The 20,214-nt window shown below is 54.2% G+C and overlaps 9 protein-coding genes across 9 annotated transcripts; 6 read left to right on the plus strand and 3 right to left on the minus strand.

The window, feature by feature from the left end:
* Positions 1 to 122: 122 nt before the first annotated feature.
* On the minus strand, positions 123 to 1,415 carry B0I36DRAFT_340865 (nucleoside phosphorylase domain-containing protein; the record flags this gene model as incomplete). Its single annotated transcript, XM_046155974.1, has 1 exon — positions 123 to 1,415. One exon carries the CDS (start codon positions 1,413 to 1,415, stop codon positions 405 to 407), a length of 1,011 nt encoding a protein of 336 aa, XP_046004667.1. The 3' UTR covers positions 123 to 404.
* A 2,083-nt stretch (positions 1,416 to 3,498) lies between these two features.
* On the plus strand, positions 3,499 to 4,899 carry B0I36DRAFT_356362 (uncharacterized protein; the record flags this gene model as incomplete). The annotated part of the gene is made up of 4 exons (XM_046157616.1): positions 3,499 to 3,555; positions 4,239 to 4,269; positions 4,299 to 4,504; positions 4,627 to 4,899. The coding sequence occupies 4 exons, from the start codon at positions 3,499 to 3,501 to the stop codon at positions 4,897 to 4,899; spliced, it is 567 nt and encodes a 188-aa protein (XP_046004668.1).
* Positions 4,900 to 5,913: 1,014 nt separating this feature from the next.
* B0I36DRAFT_400412 (uncharacterized protein) lies at positions 5,914 to 6,430 on the minus strand (the record flags this gene model as incomplete). Its single annotated transcript, XM_046161673.1, has 1 exon — positions 5,914 to 6,430. A coding segment is annotated over one exon (297 nt), but the record flags the coding sequence as incomplete, so codon positions are not given.
* Positions 6,431 to 7,635: 1,205 nt separating this feature from the next.
* B0I36DRAFT_300110 (FluG domain-containing protein) lies at positions 7,636 to 10,196 on the plus strand (the record flags this gene model as incomplete). The annotated part of the gene is made up of 5 exons (XM_046152009.1): positions 7,636 to 7,850; positions 7,907 to 8,123; positions 8,185 to 8,705; positions 8,754 to 9,082; positions 9,150 to 10,196. The coding sequence occupies 5 exons, from the start codon at positions 7,636 to 7,638 to the stop codon at positions 10,136 to 10,138; spliced, it is 2,271 nt and encodes a 756-aa protein (XP_046004670.1). The 3' UTR covers positions 10,139 to 10,196.
* Positions 10,197 to 10,877: 681 nt separating this feature from the next.
* On the plus strand, positions 10,878 to 13,154 carry B0I36DRAFT_378472 (uncharacterized protein; the record flags this gene model as incomplete). The annotated part of the gene is given in 10 exon segments (XM_046160687.1): positions 10,878 to 10,884; positions 11,305 to 11,509; positions 11,525 to 11,698; position 11,799; positions 11,877 to 12,327; positions 12,435 to 12,565; positions 12,620 to 12,772; positions 12,786 to 12,818; positions 12,906 to 12,929; positions 12,960 to 13,154. 10 exon segments carry the CDS (start codon positions 10,878 to 10,880, stop codon positions 13,152 to 13,154), a joined length of 1,374 nt encoding a protein of 457 aa, XP_046004671.1.
* A 2-nt stretch (positions 13,155 to 13,156) lies between these two features.
* Positions 13,157 to 13,854, plus strand: B0I36DRAFT_340873 (uncharacterized protein). Its single transcript, XM_046155975.1, has one exon. It carries the CDS (start codon positions 13,176 to 13,178, stop codon positions 13,557 to 13,559), a length of 384 nt encoding a protein of 127 aa, XP_046004672.1. The 5' UTR covers positions 13,157 to 13,175; the 3' UTR covers positions 13,560 to 13,854.
* Positions 13,855 to 13,860: 6 nt separating this feature from the next.
* Positions 13,861 to 15,034, minus strand: B0I36DRAFT_340874 (uncharacterized protein). The gene has a single exon (XM_046155976.1). It carries the CDS (start codon positions 14,784 to 14,786, stop codon positions 14,169 to 14,171), a length of 618 nt encoding a protein of 205 aa, XP_046004673.1. The 5' UTR covers positions 14,787 to 15,034; the 3' UTR covers positions 13,861 to 14,168.
* A 1,646-nt stretch (positions 15,035 to 16,680) lies between these two features.
* B0I36DRAFT_356365 (uncharacterized protein) lies at positions 16,681 to 17,337 on the plus strand (the record flags this gene model as incomplete). Its single annotated transcript, XM_046157617.1, has 4 exons — positions 16,681 to 16,719; positions 16,759 to 16,952; positions 17,066 to 17,148; positions 17,234 to 17,337. 4 exons carry the CDS (start codon positions 16,681 to 16,683, stop codon positions 17,335 to 17,337), a joined length of 420 nt encoding a protein of 139 aa, XP_046004674.1.
* Positions 17,338 to 17,464: 127 nt separating this feature from the next.
* Positions 17,465 to 17,842, plus strand: B0I36DRAFT_356366 (uncharacterized protein; the record flags this gene model as incomplete). The annotated part of the gene is made up of 1 exon (XM_046157618.1): positions 17,465 to 17,842. One exon carries the CDS (start codon positions 17,465 to 17,467, stop codon positions 17,840 to 17,842), a length of 378 nt encoding a protein of 125 aa, XP_046004675.1.
* Between the last annotated feature and the right edge of the window lie 2,372 nt (positions 17,843 to 20,214).

A 20,214-nucleotide genomic window follows, 5' to 3' on the forward strand; every position in this document is an offset into this window, starting at 1 on the left:
TCGGTCGGTATCGTACCTGTGCAATTTCCACGTGTTAAGCACTGAAATCGATATCCACCCATCTCGTCTCACTCAGCCAACCTGGGCATCGTAGTCACAGAAGACGAAGGATGAAGACTCAAAGGAGCTCGTGATATTGCTAGTGGAGTAGAAGCTGGGGCACGACGTCTACCGCGGCCTCCTGCCGAGGTGTTAAGCCGTGCTAGCCCTTTACTGCGTGGAGGCTAGAAGTCGCCTGCATAATGCGAGAGCTACATGTTTGCCACAGCAAGGCGTGCGAACAATGTTTTATCAGGCAGCTCGCAACTCCGAGGAGAGTAAGTCGACCGGTTATGTAACGGACCCTTCTCATATACGCGTACACGACGAAATGCTCGTGTATGCATTGTAGACACAGGCTTCGATTAGTTCTTGACGGGTTGGCAATTTCGAAGGAATTCTATTCCGTACGAAGCCGCCGTCATGGCAGCATATTTCTGCCAGCGCTCGTTCTTGTGGGAATCCGCATAGGTGCAGATGCCACAGATTGCCAAGAATGGAAAGTTGTGTATCAGGCCGGTGGCCTCCGTCTCCACACAGAGCGCTTGGTGGCGTCTCCCTATGTCGTCCCGGACCTTGGGGTTCTTGATGACCTGGGATCCCGACGCGATCATGCCATAGTGAATCTGCAGGTTGACGCTCTGCCTTGGTATTCTCTGCACGCGTTGCGCAATATCGCATTTGTCGCACTCCTGCGTCTCGTCAGGATGGTCATAGTCTTCCTTGAAAAGGTGGTCCTCAAGTCGCTTCCTATCGAAGTACTCGTTGCTGACCAGGCCGCGCTCCTCCAATTCGTCAAGAAGTCGAGGTAGGGGATTTTGCCCCATTTCTGCGCGAACCTTGACTGCCGACAGCGTCGTCTTGATGTCCCGAGGCGGCATGTATGGAACGCCGGTATCCTCTGGCCCGTCGCCAGAATCCTCTTTGCCGAGTTCATGTTGAATCATCATGCGACCGACGACCACGTCACCAAGCCGGATATCGTGGCCGGTTCGTGGAATGCCACCGCCGATCTCAACGAGAAGTAAGAACCGAAGGTTCTTGAAGCTTCTACACATGTTTGCGGCGACATTAGCAGCACTACCAGAACCAGGCAGATCGTTCGGCAAGTGCGCCATGACGACATTGTGACCGCCTATGGTGCCGTAAAAGTAGGCGTTGCTGTCGCCATCTAGCTTCGGAAGTGGCTCGTGGCGGTCGTCGAGAAGAGCCACACTCGCAGCGAGCTGTATCGGAAGCGCGCTGACCCAGCCGATATTGTAGTTGTCCCTGGTGAGCGTTTCCACTCGCGTTCGCCGTTTCTTCTCAGGAGCCGGAGGTGCATCGAGCGCGCGCTTGTTTCTCGCGAGAGCTCCGCCACCAGACCACTGTGCCATCTCGTCAGCCAGCTGCGGGCAAAGGTGAATCTGAATTACTGAGCAGCACAATAGAGAGAATGGGTTCCTGCTTGGGAAGACGAGGGCACCGAGGCAGGGGAAAACCAAGGATGCGGTGAGGCTGAAGCAGGCAAAGCATTCAGCCTAACAGACATTGTCTGCCTTGTTTCCGTGATGGACCCCGCGTCTGCATGAGGGTTCAGGGATGTGCGGACCCCTGAATGACGGGAAGGCTGGTCGAAGGGGCGAAGCACGGGTACTCTGTTGTCATCTACAGCTCCTCTGTAGTGACCATGAGCTGATCGTGTCCTGCCTGGATCGTTGCGATTCCGTACCATCCGTATGACGACTTAGCCTTTCTGCCCTGCGGAACTGTATGGTGCACCGTTGCATTAGCCATCAGAACCCCCCAAACGCGCGAGTGCGCAGATAGTTGCACACTCCTCCTAAAAGTGTGACACGCGCGGGAGCAGTGGGTGCCAGAAGCCAATTGCTGGTTGGGCTGCAGGAGCAAGGAAGCGTAAGGTTCAAATTGGGTGGGCCATTGATGGCTTACGTACGAGCAACCACTTCACAATTTCCTCGTCCCCTGCGACATATGATGTGAAGCGCATACGGATATCTCGTCTGAAGCGCAATCCTGCCTAACCCTACTGCTTCTCAGCATTTATCCTCGGAGGTCAACCTTACCTTCTTTCCTTCGCCCACCTACTGTCTTATTCCAGTCCATAATTGAGGTAAGTTATACGGGATGACCGTGCACACCTCGATGTCCCTCTCATTCCCGTGTAGGACACGTCATGTCCTGCAACAAAGTTGTGCAAACCAGCAGATCCGTCTCATGGCAGGTTCTTTTCCCTGCAAGTTTCAGTCCACTCGCGGCTACGGATTTCCCGCAAATACTGCCTACCTACGGTCAAGTATCCGCAATCACGTCTGCTGCACCTTAGCGGAGCTATTAAATGTTACATTGGCAGCTGCAAGGCCGTAGATTAGCGCGGCGCAAGGACGCCACACACTTTCTGGACGCCACACACTTTCTGGAGAAGACTGACGCGGTTGCATTTGGATGTTGTTATTTTAGGATGGTTGTATAGCACTCAGTGCGGTGCATGCAGCTGTGTACTTGAGTCTGGCGGCCCTCCTCATCTCAGCCTTTGTGAAGGGCAGCATCAAAGGGTTTGATGGAGAATGTGCACATCGGACGCTCTGGCCCTAGTTTCTGACTCACCCTAGACACCTACTATTACAGTCTTTGGCGGGTGGGCCTACTGTTATATTCCACCCCGGAATCTAGTCAACTTTCAGGGTCTAATACGCGCCACATATACAGTGTCGCCAGTGTACACTTCGACATCCTGTGGGGAAAATGGCTCATGGAACTATCTTTTCACAACCTTTGCATTGTACCATCAGGCCTCGCTACAGCCACATTTGACATTCCCGTTCATCGTTTGCTACTCCTTTACTTGATTAGGGCTAGTTGTTAGCCTTTATGTTTAGTTATCGGCGTAAGATTCATCTACTTCTATGTGAGGACGTGACTCAGATCCCTGTCGGGAATTTGTAGATTGTCTCTGAATACAACGAAATAACAGTACTAACACGAAAACATAATCTTTGATGAATGACTATTCGAGTGCTATAGCTGCACCATTATCTATCGGCCTGGATAGTCGCTGTGGTGCGCTCTTCGCATCGTCCTGAACGATTCCAGGGGAGGCTCTCCCGCGAGGGCGCAGGTGGGATGGCAGGCGCATATCTGGCCGCCCTGCTTCAGCGCAACATCTACACCGTACATGCCGTGGTCGGCCGGTTTATGGACTTTTGTATTGCCATCAACATCGATCGCGACGCCGGTACCGATTTGCTCGCGATACAAAGCGAGTCCCTCTAATCACTGAATCAGATCATGTATGCTCAAGTGGCATGTCGTGGTCCTACGAAAGGCTTTTGCGCATAGCAGATCAGTCTCATAGCAGGCCCTTTTCCTGCAAGTTTCGATCCACTCTCAGCCTAAATACTCCCTACCTATGATCAAGAATGCACAATCCAGTCATGTCTGGTGGGCCGCCTGTCCAATATGGAGGGTCGTGCCAATGCATTCCACACGCTCTCTTACCGCGAGCTCACGGACAAGGTTAGTGCACAGCCAAACAGGACTCTGCTGCTGTACTTCACAGCCATGCTGGCCATTGGCCCCAATTAGGCGAGATAGAGGGCGTCAGGGGTGGAGGATCAATGAGATATGGAGCCACAATAAGGCTTGTCCATGTATATAGGCAAATAATCCGGGCGCATCACAGCTATATCAACCGCCATGCAGCACCGCGCGCCTGAGGCGCCACAATATGAGCACTTCTGCCATCCCTAATAGCTTCTGCTGCTACCCCCGGTAACAGGCGCTTCACTCACATTATAGCCCGAAGGTACACGACCAGATTAAACGGCAGCTTAATTATAGCTCGCCGTTTGGGCCCATCTTCAACTCCACCGGCCCAAAACACTGCGAGTGCTGCGCCTCCAAATCTGTAATTGGTGTCTGTCCAGAAGGGTGGTACCCATATGTGCGTGCCTTTTCGCCAAGGGCGTGCCACGGACTTTGTCTTCCTGCCCCGCAGGAGGGATCATCGACAGCTATCTGGCCGTTTTTCTAAGCGAGGGCAAGTGTGTCTGACAGGGCATTCCCTGTTGCCAAGTCATTAGGTTCCGAACCATGGGCTTCAACCTGGCCACCAGGGTCTTGTATCGTATCGCCGTCGCCAGGCAACGGTAATCTGCCTGGGGCGGGTGGCTATTAACTGTCCTTAATAACAAATGTAGTGTCTGATCGAAGGGGAAGACAATATGCCAGGTGTATTTCTGTTCTACCCGTATGACTAGTTAGCTACGACGGCTTTCAGCTTACAGGTTATAGGTTATTTTATTCCTGGGACAGATCATTACGCGTCGCAGAACCCGATTCCGCTTTGGGGATCAAGAAACCCGTCGATCTGTCCGAACGCGTTCTTAACGACAGCATCCATGTCTACACCGAATCGGCCTCCTTTGCGGACAACCTCGCCAACCTGGCCACCAATTTCCCCAGGGTAAGGGTTGGATTGACCACGGCACCGTCGACGTCCCAATCGAACAAACATTGAAGATGCCGCTCGTCGACGGCTGGCACAAGCATAAGCTCAATTCACAGCGATACCCAGTCAGCCGTTAGGATGAGACCAATCTTAACGTTACCATTGATGGATTGCACAATCAAGGCTGCGTGGAATGGGTGGACGAAGTATCTACATTTGCACACCTCGTCTTCGTGCTGTGGCGAACCGTGCACGGCAAGGAGCAGGGCCTCACGGTCATTGACTGGAGAGCCTTGAACCGCATGATTGTACCTGACAATTACCCTCGCCTTCCCCAGGCAGCTGTAGGCCTTAGAACCGTACCTGGCGTATCAGGCTCCTTGCACACCCTCCTGCCCTACTATGCTTAACTGGTGGAACCTTTGCAGAAACACAAAACTGTCCTACTCGCCACTGGCCGCAAATCCGGCCAGTTCGACAACCTCAGAAGCGTCAAGCCTACCACCGCTCAACCTACTACGAGCCGAACCAGGCCGAGCGTCAGAGCTTCGCCGTGGCTAAACACGCGATTTGCAATAAGACCACTCTATATCATCATGACTAGGATAAGCATCTGTTCCTGTGTGGGCAGCACGTCGCCTCCGCACCATCATTCAGTTCGCCGCCTTGCCGACGATTGTGCTGACCGATCACGACGCCATCAAGGGCATTGTCAACCAGACTAATTTGCGCGCGGCCTCGACATACCGAGGCAATCGTAGATAGACCAACGCATCCATATACCTGTCTCATTTCCGGTTCAAGGTGTACTTTATCCCCGGCAGGCTCAACTACGTGCCAGACGCCTTGAGTCGGCTGCGGGCGGTCCAGAATGAGGAGAACACCACTACTGGCGCACTCAAGGGATCTGGGGAGCCAGTCATTCTGGATGAGGTGTGATTCACCGCCTCTGAAGCCATTATGGATCCTCGCCTCTACAAGAGTTCATCCAGGGGTATCGCGAGTACTTGGTGTACTCCGAGATTATGGCTGCCATTCGTAGCTTCGACCACCTGGCAGACAACGAGGCGGTTGTCAACTTCTCGCGCCGCGGCTATCCCTTGAGGTTGACCACAATGGCGTCCTGTAGCATATCGACAGAATTAATGATGCGCGTGCCCATGGGGTCAAATAGTAGTAGGTGAAGGTGTGATGCATTTCAGAAGAGTCGGGCGGAGTGCGGTCCTGCAGGTGCAGGTGGGTTAGTGCAGGTGGGGGGCGCTACGCACAGACCACTCTGCAGCTTCCTGCAGCGACCCACACCAGTGCGCTATCAGCTTATCATACATGAGTGGCGCAGACAGCCACATGTGGCTGCCACCCTCCTTCTGGCGCATCAATTAGAGACCACGATGAGTACTGCATAGTTTGCGCTCTCGAAGATCTCGGGCCAGCCTGTGCGGTCTAGCCATGGATTTCTCTGCGAGATAGCAGTCCTTCTATCCTTTGGTTGTCTCGAGAGGGTTCTATTTTGCAGGCGGCCGGGCACTGGACGAACCGTACCTGACTACCCATCCGTACGGCGATTCGGCCCGGCCCCCCAGGTCTGCAGGTAGACATCGTCGTAGGATAGGCTGATCCGTGGTCGGGCCGCTGTTCGCCCATCTAGGTGCTCATGAGAGATGTGCCTTGTAAGCTCGTGGAAGCTCGTCGTAAAGAAGACGCACTTGCGGCAGCTAAAGCCATCGTAGGTCTGGGGTTCCGGATGGGTTTGGAACCACAGGGCGGTAGGGCTGCCTCTGAGGGGTTCTGGAATCCCGAAGAGTAGTAATCCCGTAGATGCTCTGGGAGTCCTAAGCGAAGCGCTAGAGGGACACTATACTTGTTCCACAAGTGTGAAGTAACCTGGGCTCCATCTGGTGAAATAGCGTGTCGGCAGTCGGGTCTACGGCAGATAAGGACATTGTATGTTAGGTCGGCGTAAAGCTATAGGCATAGTAGGACCGAGTTGGGATCGGTTTCGCGTTCCGGCGTGGTCGCTAAGTCGGTTGATAACTGGTTGCGCATCGTTCTATTGTGGGCCGCCCGACTGCTGTTGGTTTGTGGATTTGTTGGCGGATTACATTGAGTGGAAAATATGGGGGTTGAGAGGAATTTGGGGTAATGGGTATTAAATGAATCCGCGGGAAAAGGCGCTAGAATGAGACAGACCCGATGCGTGCACAGACCTTTCGTAGGACATGGCATGCTCATGAAGGCAATGAGCAAGACTTCACGGCATGCAGGGATTCTGTTAGAGATGTGGGGCGCATGGGTCCCTTGGTTTTTACCTTAAACCGCCCTGGAATACGACAGTAGGAGGAGGGGTTCACCGAATCGAGCCGTCACTCGAATTATTACGCGCCGGAACAACGAGCGAAGTGGGTACCGACCTCCGGGCTAGGGGAGTAGGTCGGAACGGCACCCTAATGAGTAGTGGTGGTATAAGATCCTTAGGGAAGGCTTCGGACGACTACCTTTACTTATACCGATAGATTTGCAGCTAGCTAATCCTACATAGGATACAGCTTACTATGAATACCAATAATGAAATCGAAGTACATGTACACCTGTGGAGTATCGTGCATCATTGCTCGAACTAGCATTCCTGAGACTACTTTATAACCTTTGGCCGCGGGGGTTGCTTGCTGGAATCACGAACGGTCAGGTAACAGTTCGTGAATCATCAAAAGTGATGTTCCGGATGAGTCAAGAAAACGACAGAAGCTTTTGTGCCGGCGCTTTCCACAATAGCAAGGGTCGCGTTCGGGATAGGTCATTTTGGTTTCGTGCCATCAGGGTCTAGAATGACACAATAAAGATGAAAGGCGGTGCCCAAGAATCATTTTTGAGCAGGCTTGGGGATCAATTCCTTGACCCTTGAACACTACGATGTTCCTTGAATGTACCTGGAACCTCGGACAGGAAACAGTATTCTGTCGGGCAGGGGTGCGGAAAGGTGTGGGTGGGGCGGGGCTGCTTCAGCGCGTCCAGGCCGCGCCCTGCACTGCACCCCTGCTTGACCTTGTGCCACTTATGAAGCTTCAAGCACAGTACCATAATAACCGCGGCCATGCCCTCCTTCACTTGCCTGCTTGCCCGCCAATGCGGCCATCAAGACGATCACCATGCCGTCGTTGGCGAATGCTGCACGAACACACACTGATTTTGTTCGCCTCTTTCAAAAGAGGGAGGCGGAGCAACGGAGCAAACGGCCAGATGTGCTCGACGCCTCACAGCATGAAACGTTGCGCAAAATCCTCGACGAGTTGAAATTCATTCCCCCTGTCTGGGCTGATTCGACGCAGCTGGGTGTCTACCTCGTAGCAAAAAAATGGAAAAAGTAAGTCATCGGACATGCCATATCTTGGAAGACTTCTAATAAGTTATACACCTCAGTTACTGCGAATCCAACAGCCTCGGCGACTGGATATCCATCTTGAAAGAGACTGAAAACATCAAAGCCATTGCCATGGACCTTTTGCTATGGATCTGCGAAAATGGGGCAATCAACTCCTACGGCACTACCTGGGGATATTTTCGACGCTTCAAGCAGTTGTTTGTGTTAACCACACGACGGGATTTTGCGAAGATTGACACTATGGAGGTTGACAAGGTAAGTAGGCTGTTCCGCGGCTGTTCCAAGAGAGTCGTACCAGTTCTCTAACTTCTTGTAGTGGCACAAGACAGTCGTGATCCCTCGTTTCAAGCTGCATCCTCCCAACATGAAAGAGCAGCCAGTTGTGAATGCCGACGACCTTCACGCTCTCCTGGTCTTCAACATAGCCTTCGATCGTGGTATATTCGCAACGGAACGCCATCGAGTCATCAACCTCCCGGGAATCTGTCAAGCTTTGTCGGGCACAGGTGCTAGGCCTGCGGAGTTCGTCTTCAACGAGAAAAGGGTCCCAAACGGGAAGTTAAGAAAGCAACTGTTCGGGGATAATGGACACGACGATGATGATGACGATGACGAACAATGCCTAGACGACGCGTCGAAGGCTATCCAGAAGCTGCTACGCCAAGAGACGGTGGGAAGAGGTCGTCCGAAGTGTTTTTGCTATGAAGATATCCGCCTAATCGCGCTTCGCGATCAGGCGGATGGAGGCACCACATTTGTCCTGGCAATGAAGCTGATCCACCATAAAGGAGAGGATAGAAAGCCGAAGCCGCAAGTCAAACCTCCACATCCCTTGCTGTTCACACTCTAATTGATCAGCCACAGTACGATATACACATTCCCGAGAGCACGTCGACCCATATTCTGCTTAATCAACACAGTCATTGTGGCCGCCCTTCGTGATGGAGCATTCGCTGCAAAAGGGCTGACGACAGCGGCATCCATTTACAACCTCCAAATCCCAAAAAGAATGCAGTGTCTGCCTCTCCGTTGGAAGGAAGAGTGGCTGAAACGACCCATATTTCGAATGTGTGGCACGTCCGACCCAATTTCAGAACCGCCAATGACTTACGACTGGTTATCATCGGACCTCAAAAGACAAAGCCTCGAGGCAGGGTTTGAGCATGCTATCACCCCTCGGGCGTTCCGTCGTGGGGTTTCAGACGCCATCAATGGTTGGACGCCCCACTGAACACTTGACCTAGGATGTTTGGGAAGACTAACAGCATGTCCCGCGTTTAGGCCAGGCTTCAGATGCTGTCCGTGACCAAGCTATGCGACACGACCCAGAGTGGGCGACCTTCAACAGCGCGTACATCAATCAACATGTCAAATTTGACGTCCAGAGCGCATTCTTGAATGAGCCGACCCAAGATAGCCTCATCAATCTGATGGGGCATATGAGCTTGACCAGAGATCCTTCGGCAAAACGGAATATGGTACCGCCAGAGGTCTGGGACTCCTTGCCTATAGATCCTGAGATACTTGCGTTAGAGAGAGAACGAGAAACGCTCAAGGCCGGCCATTACGATATCCACAACAATCCTAAAGAGGATATCATTCGTGAGCTCACGACACAGATTCGACAGAAGCGCGATAAGAGAAGCAAGGATGTCCAAGAACAATACCGTCGATATTACTTGGAGAACAAACCGAACTGGGACATCGAAGAACAACTCGCTGGAGCGGACACAACAGAGTTGGAAGAAGTGAAACCGGAGATCAACCTCCACATACCAGAAAGACAGAAACTTGCAGAGATCTTGCTTGAGGATGCGATACCGACATCAAGTATCGCTCGGAATGCTCTGTGGACGAGAGTCGCGGATCTGATGGTTGCCCTGTGTCAGAAACGCGAGATGCCAATATCAGCGAAGCTTCCTTTGTCAAGCTCGGCACCAAGTGAGACTCAGAGGTTGCCTGTAAAGCCTCCCATTACCAAGTACGTCTGTCCACGGTGCGTTGGTGACAGGAGACTGCCCGACAGTCAGAGATACTACAGCTACGCTCGTGCTTCTGTAATGAGGAACCATTTCGAAAGACAACACTTGCGGGAGATGACAGTACTTGAGAGCCGAAGTCAGATCACTTGCGTGGTACCTGGTTGTACCTCCGCAGGAGTGAAGTTCGAAACCCTCGATGCTTACAGGAACCACGCGGGGAAGGATCATGGCTTCTGGCTCGCACCGAGCACCAGGCGTTGTAAGGGACGGAAAGCATACGACTTCTGAGACACTTGATGAGAGCCATTGAGATACTGGCTAATGGAAAAGGACATTTGCTACAAAGGCAATGTAGAGTATGGTGATAAGGCGTCAGCTATCAGTGGCAACACACGTGTGCATTTATTGTAGCAAGGGCAAAAGGGACAGGCGAGGACGGGAGCCTGGCCCAGCTGCAGTCTGGCTGAATTGCTGTATTCTGGTGACCATTTTCTGCAAACGGGACGCTCCTGCTTCCTCGGCCGCATGCCTCCCATCGGAATCCTTGTTCAGTGCCGTGACAAATTATCAAGCCACATCATGTCTTCGTTCTGCTTCGTTTGGCAGTACTGTGGAGACAGGCTCGCCTATTTTGTCAATGTGCTCACTGATGCAGGGCTGTATGCAGTTGGAATCGCTCCTTTCGTTGAGATGATTGAGGTGCAGGGTTGACAGATGATTCGCGGCCATGGCTGCCTTGACGAGCTATTCTAGGTTCTCCATCACCACCTGACTCTCGAACAACAAAAAAATGAAGTGCAAAACGTACAACACCGGGGATTCGCTGGTCGTCACCGACCCAACTACTAGTCCAGCGGTCTATTAACTCGTGTACAGGAGCGCCGCCTGTCGGTTTCGCGCTTCCACGACCCCCAGTTACTGACTCCACCATTCCGCTACGCCACATCTGGCTAGGCACAGCCACAACTGCACAGCTTATATAAGCTGGACCTTCATTGAATATCCCGGTGCCGAGCGCGAGGCCGGCATGGCCAGTGCGTCTATCGCGCAACCCCTTTCAAACGGCGCCGCCAATCCCGGCCCCTGCTCGAGACGAGGTCCGTGCTTTGGATCCGATGAGTACACGCGTGCTTACCTAATTACAAACGACTAAACACCAGACTTATAGGCCGAGCATAGGCTCAAGCACTGCCTCGTCCCCGGCATCTCGCATCCCGTCCTCTGCACCACCACCCGGGCCCAGTCCGTATCCTAACCCTGGGTATCAGGGTTTCTCCAGCCATGCCACGCTCTTCAACCACATCCCCACCGATGGGCTTGAGGAGTCCCCGCCTTCCCATCTCGACCGGCACGTCTGGAACGGACATTCTCAACCCCTGGCCCCCAGGCTGCCCATAGGAGGGCACCTAGCAGTCGGCTCGTCCATCGTGGGGCAGACACATTGATGCACATAGTGACTGGCTACAGCTTCGACTCGCTCAGGCTGCTCGTCACATTCTGGCTTGGGAAAGGCATCAACCTCTTCCTCGCCGAGCCCATCGTACCGCATTGCACCCAGAGTGTCACCACGTTACCAACATCACACCTCGGCACCGACGAGGCTGCCCGCCTCGCCTTGTCGGAACAACTCTTCACCAACACCGCCAGGCCCCTGGACTCGTAGCAGGCCACCAGCGCAGATGAATTCTCGCGGCAGTTCACGGCGGCCAATACCCGATGGGAGACCTGTGGGCTCTTCTTCACCGCGGTCGGCAGGGCGACCTTTGACGTGCCTTTCTTGCCGCCACTATACAAGGACAGCGCTGGACAGATGAGCCTACGCAAGTTTGCCACTCAGATGAGTGATAAGTGCCTTGAATATTGTCTTACACTGGACTGCATAAACGACCTCCAGCTCATGCTATAGATAGAGAAGTTTATTCTACATTCAAACGTGGACGGTAATCAGAGTAAGTCTTACATCTACCTTGTTAACTGCATATAACATACGAATGAAGCTAACATATTACAAGGCTACGACGCCTAGCGCCGCCTCAGCGACCATATCGCATCACTCTCCACCCTAGGCTACCACCAAAAGATCGAGACCAAACCCCCAGAGGCCCCCTTCTTTCTAGCCGAGTTCCGCCGCACCGCATTCGCCTACAGTTACTCGGCGGACAAGAATGTCGCCATCTTCCTCGGCCGTCCCCCACGAATCAGCCGGCGGTTCTGTTACTTTCAGGGTCCGCTGTTCTATGAACCTGTTAAGTACGGCGGTGCTGGTGCTGGTGACAATCTATCGAATCACGGTAACCAGCCAAGCGCTAAGACCGACTTTGAGACTTCGCGGACGTGGTTCTCGTGGAGAACCGACACGGCTATCACGTACCGTGCGTTCGCCCGGTGGTCAGCCATGTGTGCGGCTCTCAAAGAGGAGATATTAGAGCTTCTGAATAATAGGAAGGCGCCAGACTGTCTGCTAAGAGCTAGGCAACGTCCTTCTCCCGCTACAACCTTCCTGCCCGAGGATATAAAGCAGTCTCATACTAGTCTCATTTGCATCCTCGCAACACAGCGCTAATCAATCACTTGAAACGCAGAGCCACACAAGCACGCGCACAAGCCCAATGGGCAGCTTTACCCGCACACTTCAAGCTCGAGAACAACTCCCTCAAGCCGCACCTAGCCACTGGCCCCTCGGCCACTGCCACACCAACACCAGCTACCCCGGGGGTTGCCGTCGACAGCATCGCCGCCCTAACGACGCAATGCACGACGGCCTTCCAGCGCGACTTTATTACCAGCGTGCGCCTGGACTACCTCCACGTGCTATTCCTCCTGCGTCTGGTGTTCATGAACTCCTTTACCGAGCCGGACGCCAGCATGGTCGAGATCTCCGAGGGGATCCTGGAGCTAGTGGTCGACATTGTGCTGGTGAGAGTAGGGTTACCAGCTGGCCAACTCGGGCACCAACCTGTCATGGAAGGTATGTCACTGCCCCCTCCCGTACAGCCTTAGCGCTCGCTCTAAGCAATCTGGATTGCTGACATGGCCTATGATATGACCACTGCAGGTGACCTACTTCGGCCTCCCTGCGGTGGGCATCCTGCTGCTGGCCATTATCTAGCGGCACAAATCTGCTCCTACCATCACAACGAACGATGCAACACAACCCGCACCGGCGCCACCAGTTAACCAGAGTAAAGTTCTCCGCCTGCTAATCGTCCTCGTCGCGGAGCTGGAGACCGGCACGCTCGCCAAGCCCGACGAGCCCAACTATGGTCTGGTGTCGACGGCGACGGAACGATTCAGGGGTTCTTGAACTCTGTGCAGCTCATGGGCGATGGCGGCGGTGGCGGCGGTGGTGGTGGCGGTGGCGGTCATGGGTATTCGGCCTCGAATTACGTTGGTCGGCAGCGCAGCGATCATGTACTGGTCCAGCAGGATGTCGGTGGTGGGCTGCAGCACGACGGCGCTGTGCAGAGTGATAACCACCACGGCACTCGGGCGAAACGTGCGCGTCTTCAGCACAACCAGACACAGCACCAAAACTATAACCACGGCCCTGACGGAGATTCCATTGCTGTCAATGAAACGAGCCAAGCACATGACCAGCAGCTCCCAGCTTCCCGCGTTGGGGAATCGACGACGGAATAAGCGATCGGGGACAGCGACTCCCTCCGTTCAACCAAGCGGCCATGGCAGCACCAGCAGAGGCAGGGCATAATGAGGATCAGAACTTGCAGCAGCACCAGCATGATCCGATGCTGTCGTCCCAGTTCGATCTCGACACGTGGGACTACGAGGTCGGGTTCTGGCAAAGCCTGGCGGACTGGTCTTCTGTTGCACTTGACAACAATAACACTGGTGGGAACAGCAACACTGGGCTCGGAGGAGGTGGTGGTGGGGTCAATTTGTAACATGTGTCTGTCTCCATTTTACGGCATCGGAGGAGTCTACATTGATTATATGGAAATATAGAATTGAGTCTATGGAGGTCGTAATAAAGTTTAATTGTCCGTGTTAAGTCCCGAGTCGGCCGTCGTAGCGGGTGGGGGTCACAATGCTGTTCCACTCTTTTTTGGGTGTGCGGTGGGGAGCAGGTGGGCCGGCAGCAGTGGAACTCAAATGCTCTTCTGCGAGAGGGCCAACAGGCGCTTCAGCATTGTATGCAGCAGCACGACGGAGACCAGTGATCCAGTTCTTCGCAACGTTCTTTCAATGTCCAGTCACTGTTGGTATGGTCAGTCTTGTGGCAGGGTAGTACGCGTATGGGAGAATGGCTTACCTTCAACACCGATCGTACAACATCACCCTCCGGGCTCCTAAGCTTGCTTCAGTGTCTGGCCGGAGCATCGTACTGCTGTTCGTCCTCGGCTTCAATGTGTATCTGCGGATCGAAGGTGTTCGACTGAGGGTCATGGACATCGTCGGGATCGTTGTGGGTGTCCGTGAAGTATGCCCCAGTGCCGGTGATATAGTACTCTTGCAGCGTCGTGGTCGAGGTTGGGTGGGTGTAGCAGGTTGGATCGAGGCAGGGGAATGAGGTGCAGAAGGGGCCGTATGAGGACGTGCCATCGTGAAGGAACGAATCGTCGTCGTCCGGATTGTAGGCTTGGTAGGGATAATGTAGAGGGTCGTCAAGGGAGGAGGCTTGTGTGGTGGCAGAATCGTTCACGGTGGCCGAGCCTTGTTCGTGTGGGGATGTGTGGTGGTCGACTGTACTGAGCGTGTACGTGCTGCCTTGGAAGTTGAGTCGCGAGAGATGTTTCTCCGTCACGACAAGGTGATGAAGTAGGCTCGTAGTTGCTGCCACGGAATCTGAAGTAGTGACTTCTTTGCTGGCTGCGTTCTGTGAGTCAGAAGGGTTTTGGCGATAACGAGCTGTTCGAGCTGAATAACAGGCCTTCGACTTGTGATGTTTGGAGTCATCTCTCGTATGTGATGAACTCATATTGAGACGCCAGAGACCAGGGGATTAGAGAATGTGATAAAGGTTGAAAGCGCTCTTATGGAGTTTTGATGAGGAGTCGCGCAGCGTTGATGGTCGACGAGCACTAAGAAAGCATCGGAGAAAGTTGGCCATGTTGGGCACTCGCGATATTTATGGGCAAAAGGTCAGGCGTTGAATCAGAAGGTCGCTTGTCTGTTAGGTTATCAGCACGTATATATCCTGGGGCAGGCCGTGCTGCCGACTTGATGGATGACTCGGGATGCTAGAAATCATGTTTCGTCGGCCCATCCAGGAGTGGGGCTTTCTGCGCCCATTGTTCTTGTGTGATCATGGCTGTGACAGGACTGGCTAGACCAAGTGCAGCTGCCACCCAGCGTGGCCAATTGCCATATTGGGTTCCAGCTGCCCCATGCAGCTGCAGCCCCATGCAGCCTTCCCTTGCGGTGCCGGCCGCCAAGCATCGTGGGCAAGAGCGCGGGCAAGTTTGAGCCGCCCGCACCATCCATGCAAGGCAAGCGGGACTGGCCCTGCCTCTGGTGGTTCTTAACTGCTGTTGCCTTCCTAATTCCGATCCATTAGTCTACCGCAGGTCCCACAAGCGAGTCAATCTTTACGGGATCTCGCTGGCCGAGCCAGGAAAAAGGCCGCTAGCTTTTGTGAACTTGGACTCCCCCTCCACGGTGGGCAGTACTACTCATGAGCAAGCGATTAGGCGTCGGACATTGATCCGGGCTGAGTTTCCCATCATCTGTAGATATCTTGAAGTGAAAAGCAGGCGAAAGCCGTCGGTAAACATGATGATTCCAAGCCGCTGGCGGTCACGGTTCCGTCGTGTGGGAAAGAGTGGGACCAGATATTGGTACAGCCAACCAAGTCGTCCGAGCACCAGCCCCTGCACCTCCAGTCCTCGCCAGCGGGCGGGCTGAAAATGATCCTCGACAAGGTGAATGTGCATGACGGCAGCCAATAATACATCACATCAGAGCCGTGACTCCTACTAAGCCTAGTTGAGTGCGGGTGAGGGTATTGGTGGCGTTTTCAACGCCATCCTCACTGTCGCGGGTGTTGGTGGTGACAATCAGGGCTGGTTTCTTGACTCACGAAACAATCGACCCGCTTACCCCCACGGGCGCTACCGCGGGCCCCCTGCCCCGAATCCCCAACCCGCCAAGGCCCACTCGTTAAGGCACCGGCGGAAAGCGCCGTTGACTTGTTTAAATCAGACGTTAAAGCACGCCGCCATACCAAATGTGAAAAGTGGTCTAGCTCTAGACAGCAATCTGAAGAGACATAGTCATTGCCGCACTGTTGTGCACTATACTGCGCAATTGGCCTCGGATAGTAACAAGCTACGTAGATGAGGTTATTCATCGAAGGGCCCACCGCGGCTGGCAAGTCGTATGGCTGTGGCGGGCTCGAGGTCCCGCTCGCTCGGCCGTCCAAGCGACCGGCTCTGCAGCCGCGTGGTCCAGGGAACGGAAAGGGATTCAGGATGGAAGTTTATTGGACGGTGCTCGCCACGATGGGGCCAGGAGAGACAGGTGTCGGCCAGGTACAGACCAGTGCCGTCAGCTGGCACACTTGTACTCGTGCCGAGCTGGCGTGCGAATTTCTTCCGCACTTGCGGTGAGATAATGAGGCGGGCAGTTCTAGGCGAGCCTGGCTCCGCGCCACAAGCTTCTATGGGCCTGGGCCGGGTACCAGCTCGTCTCCGAGCCTGTTTCCACAACGCGCACGCTCCACCAGGTTCGCTTCGCGAAGAGATGGTCAGGGGTCACTGGCAGCTAGTGTACTTGGGACGGACAGACTGCCCCGACAGGCTGACTCGGGGTCAGCATTGATCAGCCAATGTCGGGTCGACCTTGAAGGAAAGGTGGGCGCCTTCAGGGCCATGATGTCCCTCGCGAGCATGGCTCATGTGGTTGCTAACAAGGTATGCTAGCGTCGTACTCCGTACGCTAGCGTACGCTAGTGGACCTCTGAGGACCTCTTGAGCCTGCCCAGGCTGCCGCGCAACAGCGCCATACTGCCTATGTACAGGGCAGTACTTGTCTGCTCTCGCTCGCCAGCTATGCCTCGTCGGGCATGGTCGTCTTTTGCCAAAGCCACCTGGGACCAGCCGCCCGGTCCATGTGCGGTACCAAGCACGGCTCTCCCCGGCACAGGGTACAGACGTATTCGTAATTACTTCATGGTCTCCCCGGAGCCGAAGGACTACAGGTATCTTGAACAAGGGTGGTGGCTGGGGTCATGGGTGAAACCTGAGGGTGTGCGCCTAGCAAGTGGCCTGGTCTGAGATCGTGGGCACTGTTGACCCTAGAGGGTACCCTGATCTGGGGCCCTGCCATCAGCTGGATCCCAGGTACGTACTTCTCATCTACCGTGTTGGGTCTGTCACTTGTACCCGGAAATCATGGGCAGCACTAGACCTGCGGGATCTGCTCAAGCCCCAGGATGTCGTTTATGCCAGTCAAAAAGGGTCACCCCCTTGTCTGATGCGCCTGTATCTGGCCAAGCCACAAGCCAGGGGACGCCCGACGGGCGCGCTTAAATAAATCATGAAGCATGCCCCTTCTAGGTTCCTTCCAGCCGCCAGAGCATTCGTGCCAAGGGAGTACATAGAACCACGCAACCGCCCTCCTGCCTCTGCGACAGTCCAGCGAACATCAGTCCAAACCATGGCGACCCTCAGCGCAGAAGCCGAGATCGCCATCGTCGGCGTCTTCGTCGCCCTCCTCCCCACAGCCGCACTCTTGTTCCAGTGCTGGCTCAGGCATCGCCGCCGTCATCCCTTCACATCCTCCCACCCCGCGCATGAGCGCACGCGCGACTGGCTTCTGGACGACCTCGAGCTCGCCCGCACCAGCCGTGGGTCCAGCCTCCGTCCCCTCGAGCACCCCTTACCCGGCCCGCAGCCGCCAATCTCGGTCCTCAACATCGTCGGCTGGCCCCATTCGACGATGCATCAACATACTTACTGCTCCCACTGCACCAACCCTCCCTCCTTGCACCGGCAAGAGCCGCATCACCGGCTGCTAGCAGGTGCGGCAGGCTAGGCCTGCGGTGCTCGATGCTTGAAGTGGCCCCTCCCTTTCCCAGAGCTCGAGCATCTGTTATATCGGAGTATGCAAAAGTCGGTGGTGCGGATGTGCGTCACCTCGAAGGGGCCATTCCCAGCGCGGCGCCACAGGCTTTTGGAAATCAAAATATATAGAAAGACGCCTACAAGGAAGCACGCTTGCGTTTAATCATTTCAGTCGGCGTTGGTCAATTACTTACGATGCCAAGGCACAGGAGCATGTCCGGGGGGATATCAAACATGGGCCGCGGTGCCTACGACACAACGGGAGCTGCCGAGCCACCTCGTCAGGCTGGTCTCCAAATGTGGGGCTACTCATTAGATCTACGACAAGGGCTCGAACTTTACACCCAACGGACGGCATGCTCCACTGGTGGCCAATATCTGAAGCTGGCTGGAACAGGCATGATGTACTGGCACCGAGCATAAGAGATAGAGCACTTTTCTTACGTGCGATCACCAACATGATTGTTGGTTATTGCCGGAGAATCAGTTTATTGAAATCGGGTTATAGATCTGCCGAGCATCGCTTGTCCAATCCGCAGCACCCAGTCTTGGTCGTCACCATCGTCAGTCGTCCGCAGGCGACGCATGCCCAATCTATCTACCGCCCACGACGCACCAAACCCTTTAACTTTACAGAGACGACATCTGCACAATAATTTCGCCGTTATATGCGGCAGACTGACTGGAAGGAGGTCGCTGATCGCGACATTGTTCTTCGTGATAATCAATTGTGTTGCGACCGTCCGCATCCCAGGGATATCAGAAAGATGATTGGAACATATATACAATTACGTGTCTAATACAGGTACGTTGGCTCAGCGGGTCGTCAGGGGATATAGGTAGCAATTTCTAAGTTTCTATGTGTGTGAGGCCGACAAGCCTCCGCTACATAAAAAATGGAGAATTGACCCACGTTATCCTAGCAGTGATCGAGGTACTTAAAAATGCAGCCTTAGCGCCCAGTCCGTAGTGTGATTGTCCGTACCACCAATGATCTTCGGTACATCAAGCTAGGTGAATACTAGGTACGCTTGCAAGTACTCTAAAAACGCCCGTACGTTACCCACTGTATTTGTCGCGGAGGCTTGTCGGCCTCAAGAACATAGCACCGACTACCTATACTATGTAGGTACGCGTAGCTTCGCCTTTCCTATTTAGGTCAGGCGTCAAATTGAATCTTTCTGCTTCAGGAAGGCCGGAGCTCGCGGGCGGCGCAGATCTTGTCCACAGGTGTCGCAACTCCACCTGCCCTGCCTGCAGGGCTTGCAAGGCCGATGGAGAAGGACACTGGGCTGGCTGGAGCCAGGAAATCTTCCGAGGGTCATGCATGCTCGGCATGCACCACGGCTGAGGTGGCTGGCCTCGACACTTGTCGACAAGGGCACAAAGCGTGACGGGAGCTTGCATTCAAGGTCTGTTGCAGGGATGCTGGGAAAAGGCTCGTCACGTCAGTGAATTTTCGCCATGCAAGACTCAAGTCGTGTATCCGCTCAAATGGCTTGTGCATCAATCACTTCGTATCTGAGGTGCTGACGTACATATTCTGATCCGCTTCTCGTCGTTGGATGCTCATTGCTCTGTTCCTCCAGAGTGTAGTTGAGGTTGCTTGGCCGTGCTGCGGGGGCGCCATAGGCGGGGAGCCGAGCCAAATCGGTGGCAATGGTGTTCCTGCCCCCTGAGTAGTACCCTGTAATGAAAGATGGATCCATATACGCCGGTGCCCCTGCCCCCTCGATAGATGTGTTATCTAGCTGCTGAGTGGAACGCTTGGGATACTGGGCCCCAGACGATGGATCACGTTCAAGAAACGCCTAGGAACGTCAGAACAGAATTTAACAATTGTCCAGAACCGAGTAGACCTACTGCGTTTTTCTCATCCATCTGTGAAGCGGCGTCCTGCTGGTTCTGTCTGGCGGAAGCGTCCAAAGATGTATCTGTCTGTGTCGTTCGTAATGTGTGTTAGTAATCAGGCTTGGGGAGATGACCAACGTTCATCGAAGAGCTGCATGAGTTCCACACGTAACTTACCTGATGTAGATGGTCGACCATGCCAAGCCTTGCTTCCTGTTCGGGTGTCAATCGTTTTGCAAGCTCGGTTACCGACGAAGACGGCGTGGGCTGGCCGGTATGATCTCTGCTAGCATTCTCTCTGTTCATCAGCAGACGTCTCTTATTCTCCGCTTCTAGAGCCATCAATTCTCTTTGGTATTCTTCGTCGGGACCGAATGAGGTATCGTCGCGAGCGAAGTGTCTTGGAGCAGCAGATCCAAGATACTTAGGGGACACGTTGCTGCTGACTGGACTTCCCGGCGCGTGCGATAATGAGTCAAGCAGTTCGTTGTC

The sequence above is a fragment of the Microdochium trichocladiopsis genome, assembly GCF_020744255.1.
Source record: "Microdochium trichocladiopsis strain MPI-CAGE-CH-0230 chromosome Unknown B0I36scaffold_15, whole genome shotgun sequence".
NCBI lineage: Eukaryota > Fungi > Ascomycota > Sordariomycetes > Xylariales > Microdochiaceae > Microdochium > Microdochium trichocladiopsis.

Excerpts from the sequence above, each read along its gene's own strand:
- B0I36DRAFT_340873 (XM_046155975.1), top strand. The coding sequence starts at position 13,176 with ATGGCGGCGGTGGCGGCGGTGGTGGTGGCGGTGGCGGTCATGGGTATT.
- B0I36DRAFT_340874 (XM_046155976.1), bottom strand. The coding sequence starts at position 14,786 with ATGAGTTCATCACATACGAGAGATGACTCCAAACATCACAAGTCGAAG.